Below are 13,810 nucleotides of genomic sequence, written 5' to 3'. Positions count from 1 at the left end.
TTAGTCGCCAAGAACTATAAAGTCAAGTCAGATTTGCTATCAATTTTTCATCATTTTGGCCAGGTCACGACACCAAAACTTCTGATTTATCAATAATATTTTGCTTAATTGTTATGATTAATTATGTTGTTATTAAAAATAACTATTGCAAATCTGTTGAATTACAAACTTGCGTTTTAAATTTACGTTTATTGTTGTAAATGAATTAACAATAACGTTAACTTCATTGTAACAATTTCATGATACGTTGTGTGTAAACGAACAATGTGATAAACCATTTAATTTTTTCTCAATATGTCATTGACCTTTTTGACCTAACGTTGCTATGGTAACGAATACTTGATCTAATAAGAAATAATAGCAAGATATAATTAATTGGCTACTTTATTTTTTTTAATGAAATGATGTCATTTGATATAGAAACAGTTCATACGACTCTCAATAAAATATAATGTGAGTTACGAAACAGATAGTTAAACTGAATATCTTATAGATTTATTTATTTTTTTGATGCTCTAGTCTAAGGAAAGTTTGCAAGAGAAGAAAAACATTGTTAGAAAAATTGTAAATGTATCTGTAATGTACATTACATTACAGATACATTTACAATTCTATCTATGTAATAAATGTAAATGTATCTTCCTAACATTAAATTTAATAACAAAAAAAAACACATAACATAAAATTGGTAAGTAAAACCGATTGATTACTTTTTTTAGCAACCAGTTATATAGCCGGGTTACGGATCACGTCGTTCATATACTAAGGTAAATTTTCTTTCAAATTATTATTAGTTATAAAAATACCAGGTACACATACAGTACCCAGTTTCCTTGTGTTCTGGCACTATTTTAGTGCTTCTTTATCTTCAGCGATATATAAAAAATATATGGTAAATCAGGTCGGACGTCTGGTCAACATTGTAAATGTAACGGGTTTTATCGAACTATGACAACCATTGTCAGGACATTGATGTTTTCCACCTCAAAAAGAGAAATATCAATAAGTACTTGGCGAAGCGGGAAGACTGATTTTTTTTAAGTTGTAGTTTAAAAAAAAATTTAATGTATCTTTGTCTTTTAATGCGCTTGCTTGTTTTCTGTTTTTTATACATAAATTGTTTATCTATGTAATCTGTTTTGGCTTTCTGTATTGTCTTAGTATTTTGTATTATAATATGTATAAGTATAAGCTGTTAGATTACTTATAATTAAATAAATAAGTAACTTAAGTAGTTTAAGCTTCAAAAGATTTCGTCCTAGATGGTTTAAAACGGTACAGATGTGCTAAAAGAGAAAAAAAATCCTGTTATATATATTATAGACTTGTATGAATTGTATAGACCTAATTCTTTTTTGTATCACCTAGATACTTAAATAAAAAAAAGACGCGATTATCTAGGTTGTCATAAATGTATTAAAATTTTAATTATTATTTCATTAATGACAATTATGTTTGACACGTTTTATTGTTTACATCGTGTCCTTGTGATACTGATTACTGAAGGTCATTTAATTGTACGTACAATTATAGTTAGCATTTTTATATATGTATATTATTCTTCTAAACTTATTTTTTTTAATGTGTTCGCTCCAATTCCTTTCTTTAATTTTTTATTGTAATTTATAAATAATATTGTACATTAAATAGTACCCTTTGTTTAGTTTGATCATCTGAAAGTCACACAAATCAGTCTAGAAAACTTTAAAGTAGATTTTTTAGCGACACTTCTTACTCAATTATTTAATTTTACTGCCAGATTTTAGCGTTCGTTCAACGCTTTGATTTTAATACTAGTTTATTTTTTTGTTCTTGGCACACAAACAATGCATATATATTGGGCTAAAACATAGACATATATAAAAATGATCGCCTTTATATAGTTATCATATTACAATGAACTACGGCATTCCCGAAAGTTTTAATAAGCACATGGAAAAACTGTTTCGTGTTTTTTTAATAATAATACTTGGTTCAATTCAATCGAATTGAAACTATAAAGGAGAGGCACGCAATTTTATGCCCTCGTAACATTTTATTAGGTTTACTTTTTATATTTACCGATTTTATGACGTTACAATAATGTTTTTCTACGATGGATACTCCAATCTATATGGAAATATCGGATGAGTATGTATACGTGTAGATTGAATACGTATACCTGTAGAATATTAGACAGAGTCACATATTTAATTATCAAATGTTAGTTTAACGAATATGATGCTAGACTAAATAACTAAGTATTAAGTATATGGTCAGTGTTAGCCCAGTAATAGACTCTCACCCCTGAGGTCGTTCGATTCAAGGTTCGATCCCTGGCTGTGCTCTCTGGCTGGCTGGCTGGCTCTTTAGCATTTTCTCGAACAGTGAAGGAAAAAATCTTGAGGAAACCTGCTTGCCTTAGACTCAAAAAGTCGACGGCGTGTTCAGGCACAGAAGGCTGAACACCTTCTTTCTGAAACCCTGACCTAAAACGGTTGTACCGCCACTGACACTTTTTTTAGTATCCATTAGAATAAATTAAAAATTTAATACGTAAGAAATTTGAAGTAGTGCGAAATTAAACTTCCGCCTACTCAATATTCTATCTAAAACGCTTGATGTGTTAATTTTATGATAGTAATGAACGAATCGTTTTATCTCTAAATACGTGTTCCAAAATACTTAATCGTCAGTGTTAGTAGTGTAATAGTAAACGTTTAAGAGTTTGGGCGGGCGGGCGGCGGATGCGCTTTAAGTGCGCATGAAGAGATATGTCGATAATTTCTTATACAGTTTTAAATCTAGATAAAACACTACGACTAGTAGCGATTTATATAGAAATAAATGATATTTGGATATTTCAATTTAAAACGAAAACAAATTATTATTAATTAACGTTATTAGTCCTGAATGCTTATTTTTTTGTTTCTTATTGAACATATTATTTATTATCTTCAAACCCAAGCCGGGAATCAGGTTTTGTATCCTTTGTATCCTGCTATTGCCAGCAGGGTTATATTACAACATATCCGTTACCAACATTAGGTATCTTGGAGTCGATTAGTAAGAAGTGAGTACGATGGTTAATACAAATCATTTCACGTTGTGTATCGGAATATCGACAAAGGCACCCAACACTATAAACGACGCGAAAGTCGTTGTGCGCAGGCGCGAGGGCGGGCGGCGCTGACGTGTTTCATCAGGGACAGCTGACGGCGCGCGCGTGACGTACGCACGTGCACGCACGAACCAGCGAAGCACGCGTTCTCTTCTGTGATTTGTGTTGTGAAATGATGGTGAGACGAAGCGGTAGATACACCGTCAGCTGGCGGGGCTTCAGAGATTTTACAGCCAATAAACCACCAGACGACCGTAAGTCATCGCGTGTTAGCTAAATCCATGTTTTGCACGGATTTGCGGTACTTACTCCAAATCACTGCAGTAGGCAGGTTTCCTTTGGCTGACGAAAAGCTTTAGTATTAAAGTATTTTATATATTATTAACTTGCTATAACATTCCTATATAACAGTCATATTTTATTACCTATGGTAAAATTTAATAGTTTACTAACCTTTCCATAAAAAAATTGCAGGTGTTCATTAAAATATAATATATTTTTAGTATATTTTTATATATTTTTAAGTAATGATTATAAATATCTCACACTCTATCTATGTATTTCTCTAAGACGTTGCAGTTGTTTTGTTGAATATAGGATTATGTACATCTCATCAAATACGTAATTTTCATTAATAACTTATCAAAGTTTTATATCGGTCATAAATGAGAAAAGCGTGATTCAACTGCAGTCTTGATTCTTTTAAAATATTTCGCGGAAATAACTAAAAATAATCTTATTCGTTCTGATTTCGATTCGTGTTCGTGCTACACATGTGACATCATTACTGCAGAGTCATTCATCTTTCTGTCTTGTTAAAGAACACTATACACTAGCTAGGGAGGTTGCGTACAACATATCAAATAATAATCTAAATAATTTTTTTAAACTTAATTAAAAATATATATATAAAATGCACGGTTAGCATGTGCTCGTTTAAAATCCCTGCAAACGACCGCAAAAAAACCGGATGTCTGTGTTAAAGATTTCTTCGATATCTAAATGGTATTGACCATTAACCCTAGAAGAACACGAGCAAATGAATTAGTCCCGATTTTTTTAATAAATATAATCTTTAAAAGCAGCAACGACCATGACCTTAATTCATTAAAAAAAAATTGTGTTATTGATCCGAACTTTAATTCCTGTCAATAAAAAATACGAGAAAATCTTCTACTTAAATGCCAGGACCCTTGCTATAAATAATATGTCCACAGACACTTTACATAATATTATTATCATAGATATTAATAGACCAAAAAGGTGGGTAGACTTTTTTGTAATATCAACGAGATACAAGCTACTTCGCTGCGTATTTTCCTTCATAATATATTATGATGTTCATCATTCTTCTATGCATCTCTGAATAATTTACAGATAAGGAAAAACTTAGGCATAAAATTAAACAAGCCTTGATTAAACAGAGATGAAGAGAAACCTACATCTTAATTTCTTTAAGAATTTTAAGCTTAGAAAAATAAAAAACTACTTTATTATATTTCTAGAACACGTTCTACGAATAGACTTTCTTATTATTAATTAAAATGTTGTTTAAATTAAGTAATAGTGAAATTATACAAGCATTTATTGTTTTCTAATGATTATTTACAATTTAAAAATCTCATAATATAAAATTATTATTTCTTATTTGAATAAAATCGTAATAAAAGGGCTTACATAATGGGATATATAATCACATAAAATTAACGTAATACATATATGTATATGTATATATATATATATATATAAATATATATATATATATAACCATTTAAACCCAGATTTTCAGTAATCTAGCTAAGTCTTGATAGATTTTTGAAGAAACTCATTTTTACTTGATATTATTTCGTGAAATTTTATACGATCCTAAATCAAGAGTCGCCTACTAGATATTATCAAAACTGTAACTCTCCTATCTCTATTCATAACTAAGTTAAAAGGGTAGGTATATAATTAAGCTAGGATAATATTATGAAGCGTTTCTAAAATAAAAGGAAAATTAGGTATTACATTCTTAAAGAACACAAGTATACAAACGGGTTATCGGCATCTTTGCTTATAGAAAAGACTGAGCTCTTAGCCCTCATTGACCTTTTCAGTATATCGAGGGATCTTGAACATTTTTTCCTCTTATTATTGTTTTATTTTGTTAGACATTTAGGTTAAATATTTATATGTTATCTATTATAATTATTATGTAGGTTAAGAATACTGTACATTCGTGAAAAATAAAATTTTTAAACAAAGATTGACAATTTTTCAAGTTGAAGAGCATTTTTACATACCATATGTATGAGGACGGAGGCGTCAAATTATTAACCCAAATAATTTTTCAGAAAAGGAGGAGCCCAAACCAGAAGAAGATTTATCAAACCATGATGTGATATTTTTAAGAGGCATTGTAGAGAGTCCCGATTTTGCACGGAAATGTGAGGTATCTATGATCTGTTAAAATTTTAGTAATATTTTATATAATTAAAGTGAAGACTCGTTTCTTAAATTGACCAAAAAAGTAAAAACGTTTAGATAGAAATTTATTGTTAGCATTGCAACCAGAATCACCTTACTTTTGGAATGTAAAGAAAGTGAATGATACTATTTTATATTATACTGTATAAATTTTAACTCAAATTTGACCATTGACATAAAATTTTAATTGGAATAATCCATTTTTGTTTGTTTATTATCTATGAAATGACCGAATAATCCAGTTAGAATTATTTCGAATTACGCGCACACAAAATATTTTCGGCTTATGGTATCCAAGGCTACAAACCTATAGGCTATAAAGAATTTAAAACTAAATTTAACTTTCAGATTATTTAAAAATAACAAATATAATCGTTTGCTTAAAAACTCAGACGAAAGTAAACTGAACGACATTATTAGTATTAGATAAGTAAAGAAATATTTTTTAAAACCATGCTACGTCATCGATAATTCGACCAATATCTGAGCCCTTTTGCGTTACATGATAAACGAATAACGGTCAATATTTTTAATTATGATTTTTATACTGTAATTAATTATATATTTAGAGTAAGTTTTGAGAGTCTATACTATGCACGATATACACATTGTCATTTAAAAAAGTTGACACTTCCAGTCACTGTAACTGACACGAATGTACGTATTTGACGAATACAAAGTATAAACTTCGAAGTCAGATATTAATAATAAGAAAGTGGAACCAAGCAGCGGTCAAGGGTGTGTTCTTTTGTTCTTGTGATTTTTCGATATATTCGTCAATTATATATTATTTATACTAATAAAAAAGTGTATAATAAGAATTTAAATATTGTAAATGAAAAGTCCTGACTTTCATATTTCTTTTAATTCAACAAGTTTAAATTCCCTTAGCGTTAGTGCCACGCCTAATCTTGTTTACGTTATACAACTGAATTTCTACTGTTGTTGTTATGGTTGAAATAATAATTATAATTTACAGTCGATCGATTCTGAGGAGGATTTGATTGTGAAGCCTGTCTCCTTGGACAATGTAAATATAATACGATCGCTCAGCGAATATCGAGGTAACAATATTCGAACAATCGAACAAGCTGAACTAGCTATCTTATTATCTCGGGTTCATTTTAAGGTACGTGATTCATTAAGCATTGAAGATATTTCATTGTTAGCGACGAATTTGTTTCGAGTTTTTTGCAAATTTCTGCTTTTTAAATCATTTCTTATAAGTTTTGAAAAATATATGACTGCATTAAAGTCTTTTTTAGGCTCTCATTGAAGCACATGATCAAGTTGGTAAAATTTGGTTAGAAAGAGGTTCTGGTATTGATGAGAAAATAGACATAAAAGAAGGAACTAAGGATATTGCAGAAGCACTTACGCCAAGTCCAGATCAAAACGGAGACATGCCAGTTGAAACTGTTAAAGTTGTGGGTCTCCGTAAGGTGCCTGGTCAACCCTTAGGTTTAACTGTAAGTTGATATAATATACGAATAAAATATTAAAATTTCTTGTTTTGTATACCAAACCTAACAAATAATTACTTGTGTTTTTATGTGAAATAATTTGAATATTTCAGGTTACAACTGATGAACATGGACAGTTGATAGTGGCCAGAATTTTAGCTGGCAGTGCAGCAGCGAAACAAGCTCTTTTAAATGTGGGTGATGTCTTACTGGAGGTGGATGGAGTGCAAGTAGATTCTGAGGAACAACTAAAAGAAGCAGTTTCAAAACCCAATGATAGGGTAACCTTGAAAGTGGGACCAAATTTAAAAGAAAAGAGTGCTCAATTAACTAATAAACTTAGTGTATGTATTAATTACTAAGTAGCTTTTCCCTATATTATTATGAAAATTTATATATAGCACATTTTTTGTTTGCAGTGTTATGTTAGGGCGCTATTTGACTACAGCCCAGTAGAAGATACACTCATTCCATGTAAAGAAATAGGATTAGAGTTTAAAAGGGGTGACATTTTACAAGTATGTATGAACTTCACTAGATGAAAATAATTGATTGTCTGAACACTTAAATGAATTTGAAAGATTTAAAAAATAATAGTCCAAAAAATAAGTTTAATTATTCACATTCAATATTACTAATTTATAGTTAATTAAATAGGTTAATTTAGTGGTAATTTCATTATAATATTAATTACACACAACATTAAAATTATGTCTGGTGTGGTTGACTTGTGTTAGTGTCAAAAATTTAAAATCAATAAAATAGTTACTGTAATTTATCATATTTCAGATATCAGATAGAAAAGACCCAAATTGGTGGCAAGCAAGTCATGTTGAGAAGCCTGATGTTGTTGGTTTAATACCTTCACCTGAACTAGAAGAGAGAAGAAAAGCATATGTACCACCAGAAGCAGATTTTGTGCATAAAATTAGCATATGCGGAGCCAGGGTAAGAAAGTTTCTTTTACAGGTCCTCTAATGTGTTAGGATTAGTTTATAATTTATATAGACTGAAAGTAATAATTAGATAGCTTGTTTTTACCATCTTTACGTTATGGGTATTTTTGCTCAGAGATTCCAATAAAAATTAACTTGTAATATAAGAACAGACATGGGTCAAATTTCAGCTAAAATTATATGGTTCATAAAAAAGTCAGCTAGGTACTTTAGGTATTAAAGTAGTTCATATCTATCATCCATATAAATTTATTTATATTTTTAAATGTACTTATTTGATTAATCTATGGTATTAAGAAAAATGTCACCCTTTAAAAAAAAGGTAGGATTCCAAAATGTATAATATATTTTTTTCTTGGTCAGATATCCAGAAAAAAGAAGAAATTCGTTTATGAGTCCCGTTCAAGTGTGCAGCTAGAAGGTGCTGAGTTGGCACTGTATGAAGAGGTGGCCCGTACTCCGCCTTTTCTACGCCGAGTGTTGGCTTTGGTGGGCACGCGGGGCGTTGGACGGAGAACTCTTAAGAATAAGATGATTCAGGAGTACCCTGATAGATTTGGGGCTGTAATCCCACGTAAGTTAATATTAATGTAATATTTTGTTAAAAAACTTTTAGTTTTAACCTTAACATTTGAATTTAATTCAATTAAATTCAAATATTTCGGTGATATTTTAAATCAAAACTTCCAACAATTAGAAGCTCTTGTAGAACAAATTTTGATTGAGTTTCAACATATATTTTACTAGCGGACTATCTCAGATTCGAACGGAAATATGTATTTTAACATATTCAAATTCAAATTCAAATATGTATATAGTGTAAAGTCGACTCTGAACTGCGGAGCTGTGTATGTTTTTTTTTTCTCTTTATAGTCCTAGCCCGTGATAAACTCGACTATCGGCATCAAACGTACCAAACTTTCTAAGAAATCCGTTCTTTTGTTCGTTTACAAATTGGGATTGCTTAAGCGTAATTCACCACGAAAATTTATGTATCGCAAGATATGAATAAAACAAGTATAAAAATACAATATAATTTCGTCAAAAAGACGTGAAGCCAAAATAACGCGACTATACGCGTAAATAGCGTTCAAATCAGAATTGTGTTTTATATAATTACTAACACTAGTCTGAAATAAACTTTTTCCTTTTTTTATTCAAAAATACAGACTTTTTCTTTCCATTTAAGGGCATCATTTTGAAACGTCATCATTAGCACAGTCCCATACGTGACGTTATATAGAGCATACACTGTATTTCTAGTTTTTAATATAGTGCAATTAGACAATTAGACGCACTCACACATATAAATGTGGTTATTACGCTCGCCAGATACATCTCGACCACCTCGGCCTTTGGAAGAAAGTGGGTCCTCATATTGGTTCGTGTCCCGGGAAGAAATGGAAAGAGACGCTCATGCCGGCCGTTTCCTTGAGTATGGCGAGCATAATGGTCATTTGTATGGAACACATTTGGACTCCATACGAGCGGTTATTAAAGAGGGTAGGTTTTTCCTAATCCATATGCTAGATGCTAGAGCTATTTAATTATATTTTATTAAATTGATCATAAGTGTTAGGTGCATGGACCTCTGTCGTCCAAGATCTAATTGCTGGACTTCCATCGCCCAATGTCAAGTTTCCGGTTAAAAACTGAGAGTATACTTTTCTAGTTAAAGTACCTTTTAAAGTGGCGATTGACATAAGCACTTGGCCATACCAAAATATTCAAGGCGAGCGTGTTACGTTACGGCATTAACTGACTGACCTGGCTCCTGGCGAACACTAAGCTAAAATAAAAGCGTAACGTAACACTCATAGGATTCGCAAAAATACCGACAGCCGAATGGAGCACAACGCGAGCGAGCGGATGTGCTCGCTGTACTGACCTGTAACATTGCGTCGTAACGTAGCGTTACGTTACGATAAAATGTTACAGATCAGTCGCTGGCTTTAGTTTTTGATAATACTCTATGGTCTATGACTTATGTTAATATCAATCTAAGCTAATTTAACAAATTAAGGATAATAATTGTTCATAATTAATGTATTTCTTTTCTTGTACATCTCTTTGTATACTAAGGGCTTGAATAGCAGCTCCGGTGAGCTTTTATAATAAATAGGTGTATGAAAATCTAGAAACTTCTGTGCTTCTGTCAGGCCTATTTCTGTGCATTATACTTAGGCTGATTTCTTGATATAAATTGCAGGAAAGATGTGTATTCTGGATTGTGCCCCACAGTCTCTGAAACTGCTTCACAATAGCAGCGAATATCTTCCTTACGTCGTGATGATTGGTTCACCCGGAATAGACCAATTGAGGAACCTCACGTACGCCTCTAATCGGAATCTAACAGTAAGTATTTCTCAAATAAGTGTGACTTATCGCTAAGTTTTTAATGTCATAAGCATAGTCGCTTTTTTTATTTCCAAATATAAATTTAAATATTTTATGTAGGTTGGAATTAGACCGCTTTTGAAAATGAAGAAATAATGTGATTGAGTAGTCTGAGTTATTATTTCGTCCATTAAGCTCTTTAACAGATAATTTGAAGTACTTTGTAAGAAATCCTTTGTAGAATTATGTAAAGGGATGGAAAGCTATTTACACTTCATATACTTTTTAAATATAATTAATAAAGCTGTAGAAATATATACAAATTTATCTCGTATAATTCAGGTATGGCATAAGGGTGATATAAAACAATTAAACGGTCTATCACGCTGAATTATCAATTCCGTAGGTGAAATCAGTTAAATAATTTCATACTCTACAAATTTAGATTCTCTTTTTTGAAGGAGCTACTGAGTTTTTTTCTGAACCGTAGCAACAACTTTCAACGGGAATCAACCCAGGACTTTTTAATAACATTTTATATACGGTAATTGGGCCACACAGGCGTATAACTTGCTTGTTGATGTTGTAAACATTTTTTATTCAAGTTTTTAAAATGCATGACTATCTCATTGTTGTTTAAGAGTTTAATCTAGATATTTAAACAGTAGTTGTTATTATATGTATAGATTTTCCACGTATGACTTCATTTTATGCCTCAATACAGCTAACGTTAAGACTGAAATAAATTCATACGTGTAAAGCCTGCGTAGCTAGAGTACGCTAGTATAGCCAAGCATGTGTGTAGTTCGACCGGCAGAGCTCCATCCGCTACAGCTCAAGACGCGCGCGCACGCTCGAGTCGCTCGCATCGCTTTACGAGGTACGTACACATACGTTATATTAATTATTATTAAAAATATTGTAAACTATATTACTTAAATTAAAATATTCTATTAATCTAAAAAAATAAGTTTTTGGTTATTGTAATTTTAAAGAAATGCACGGCATTGTTAAAACAATTTTTTTTTTGTTTCATTAATAATTTTTCTTCATATGCGGGTGTGTGTCTCAAGAAGATAATTATTTTTATGATTAACCTCGTTTACATTATTATTAATGTCAAACATTCCTGGATATACAGAAGTAATATTCCATCAACATATGCCAGATGATAACTATTCAAGAAAACTTGTCTTTTATATTGCTAACATAGATTATTTGTATACATTATGTCTTTAAAAACGCCCTTAATAAGTAATCGAATATATCGTACTTCATCAAAATATACACTTCGACAGGAGGAAGACTTAAAGCAGACGCTAGAAGAAAGCGCCCGTATTCAAAGACAGTACGAGAAATACATCGACTTAGAGATAATTAACACAAACAATGATACCACTTACTCTAAAATAATGGATGCGCTTCACTCTCTATCCACTGACCACCAATGGGTGCCTGTCAGCTGGATTTATTAGCATTTGTCATGATATATAGCATTTTCAAAAGCATAATCGGCTCAAAGCTTTCAAATAGAAATTAAAAGTATTCCAAATCCATGTATTTTCTAAGCTTTTTCCTTTATTGTATAAACAAAAGGAACGAGTGTAGTGCGGAAAAACTTAGCTAAATTTTATCAAATCGCCTAACAACTTTTTAAACCTCCTTTGCTTTCCTGCATTTTACCAGAATTGAAACTCCATATATTTTTGTATGGAATTGTGCTTTTGAAAAAGCTATGTTTATGTTAAGATTATACACATATATTATGTTTAGTAAATAAATATATACTTTTTTTTAATACAGCACGATTAAGAGATTATGTAAACATCACATTTGTACTTTTAAAAGTGCAACAATAATTAAACATTTTCTAAAGAGAATGCAAACAATGTTTTACAATTAGTATAAGTAATTTGCAGCTAAGGTATCAGTTAAATGTGCAATGGACACCAAATACCTGATGAGTTCGAGTATTTAAGGGTAATGAAGCAAAATGCACTATACAATACAAATCATTCCATTATCCTTACACTAAGAGTGTCCCCTGACTCTGCACTTATAACCATTCATTGAGATGTTTAAAATGATTATGAATAAAATAGATGTTTTCATCACAACTTTATAGCAGGGTAACAGGAAAATTTTCGTTATGAATAAAATTTGCATATACAATTCAAACGATTGTAAAAAGAAACGCTTATATAGCGTATTTGGAATTTAAATCCTGGAGTTACCTAGTTTGCTTTCGGATCGCAAGTGGACTATATCAAATGTATGGAAATCTTGTGTTAGTAACTAATGTTCTTATAGCGATTCGTATGTAGCATTGCGATAAGTTTCATTGTGTTTACATGAAAAATCTAACTCTTTAAAATTATATATTGCATATTTATAAGTTAAAACATGTGTCATTTCTAATGGTGTTCAAATTCCCACCTTTAAATTTTTTATTAAAAATGGTTGCCAGATCTAAAATCTAGATCTATTTATAAAAACAAATCTCCATACGAAATAAATATCTTATATATTACCAACTTTAAATATTAAGATTTTTTGTATATTTAGCTTTATCTAATATAGTTTTGCATTTAATAAGTAGATAATCGCTTATATGAATTTAATTGTATACTTTAAAAGCACAAGTAATAAATAAAGACATCACAGTGCTATCACAGAAATATTTGTGATAAACCAATAGATTAAGATTTAAGTTAGTATTTCTCAATTATCTTTACAGATTAAGGGCCTGTTTCACAGTGTATGGATAAAGTGCCAAATAGCTATTCGAAAGATAAAAGTTCCGAATAAGATACTTGGCATTTCATGACAAATAGCGCTATCTGACAGTCGTGAAACGCAAAAATACTGTTTATCCTACAAATAAGTAACAAATAGCTTATTTGGAACTTATCCGGACATTGTGAAACAGGCCCTAAGTATTCAATCGAAGATGACAATCATATTCATAACCCACGTGTGGATGCCATATTTAACTTTTACTTGCATATTTTCTTTTAACCATTCGTAACTGAAATAGGCCTAATGTCAACAGGAGTAGTGGAGAGTTTAGTGAAATCTGCAGACAGCATGTCTGAGTTGAGAGTTTTAGAAACATCAAGGAATCGTAGCAATAACCGCTCGTATTTTGCATATAGGATTGTTTGTTTATAGAGTTTAAATATTTTTTTGTAATATTATCATAACTTACAAGATGTTCAAGAAATAATTATCAACTTTTTGACACTATACTTTCTAATATGTCATTATTTCCGTTGCTGTTATTTTAGTTTATATTTTATTTTTTACACAGACTGCTGAGTTATGTATTAGAATGTCATGAAATACAATGTCTGTAAAGTTAATTTGTTTGTAATTGAAATCGCTTACGCATGGTATGAGCCAGATAGATCAGAATCTCACATTCCGTCCATTTTGTTTTGTTATTTAGCTATAAATTTTATTGTATCGAGAATTTTTCAATATAT

General features: G+C 30.9%; 1 protein-coding gene across 1 annotated transcript; it reads left to right on the top strand.

The window, feature by feature from the left end:
* Positions 1 to 3,204: 3,204 nt before the first annotated feature.
* On the top strand, positions 3,205 to 13,068 carry LOC110994213 (protein PALS2). Its single transcript, XM_022260748.2, has 12 exons — positions 3,205 to 3,354; positions 5,437 to 5,534; positions 6,549 to 6,698; positions 6,835 to 7,038; positions 7,146 to 7,376; positions 7,452 to 7,550; positions 7,822 to 7,980; positions 8,352 to 8,562; positions 9,321 to 9,491; positions 10,198 to 10,343; positions 11,131 to 11,205; positions 11,624 to 13,068. Exons 1-12 carry the CDS (start codon positions 3,273 to 3,275, stop codon positions 11,798 to 11,800), a joined length of 1,803 nt encoding a protein of 600 aa, XP_022116440.2. The 5' UTR covers positions 3,205 to 3,272; the 3' UTR covers positions 11,801 to 13,068.
* Positions 13,069 to 13,810: the final 742 nt, after the last annotated feature.

This window comes from Pieris rapae, chromosome 10 (assembly GCF_905147795.1).
Source record: "Pieris rapae chromosome 10, ilPieRapa1.1, whole genome shotgun sequence".
In the NCBI taxonomy this organism is placed as follows: domain Eukaryota; kingdom Metazoa; phylum Arthropoda; class Insecta; order Lepidoptera; family Pieridae; genus Pieris; species Pieris rapae.
Note: the sequence above shows the minus strand (reverse complement) of the source record. Positions and strands in the feature narration are given on the sequence as shown.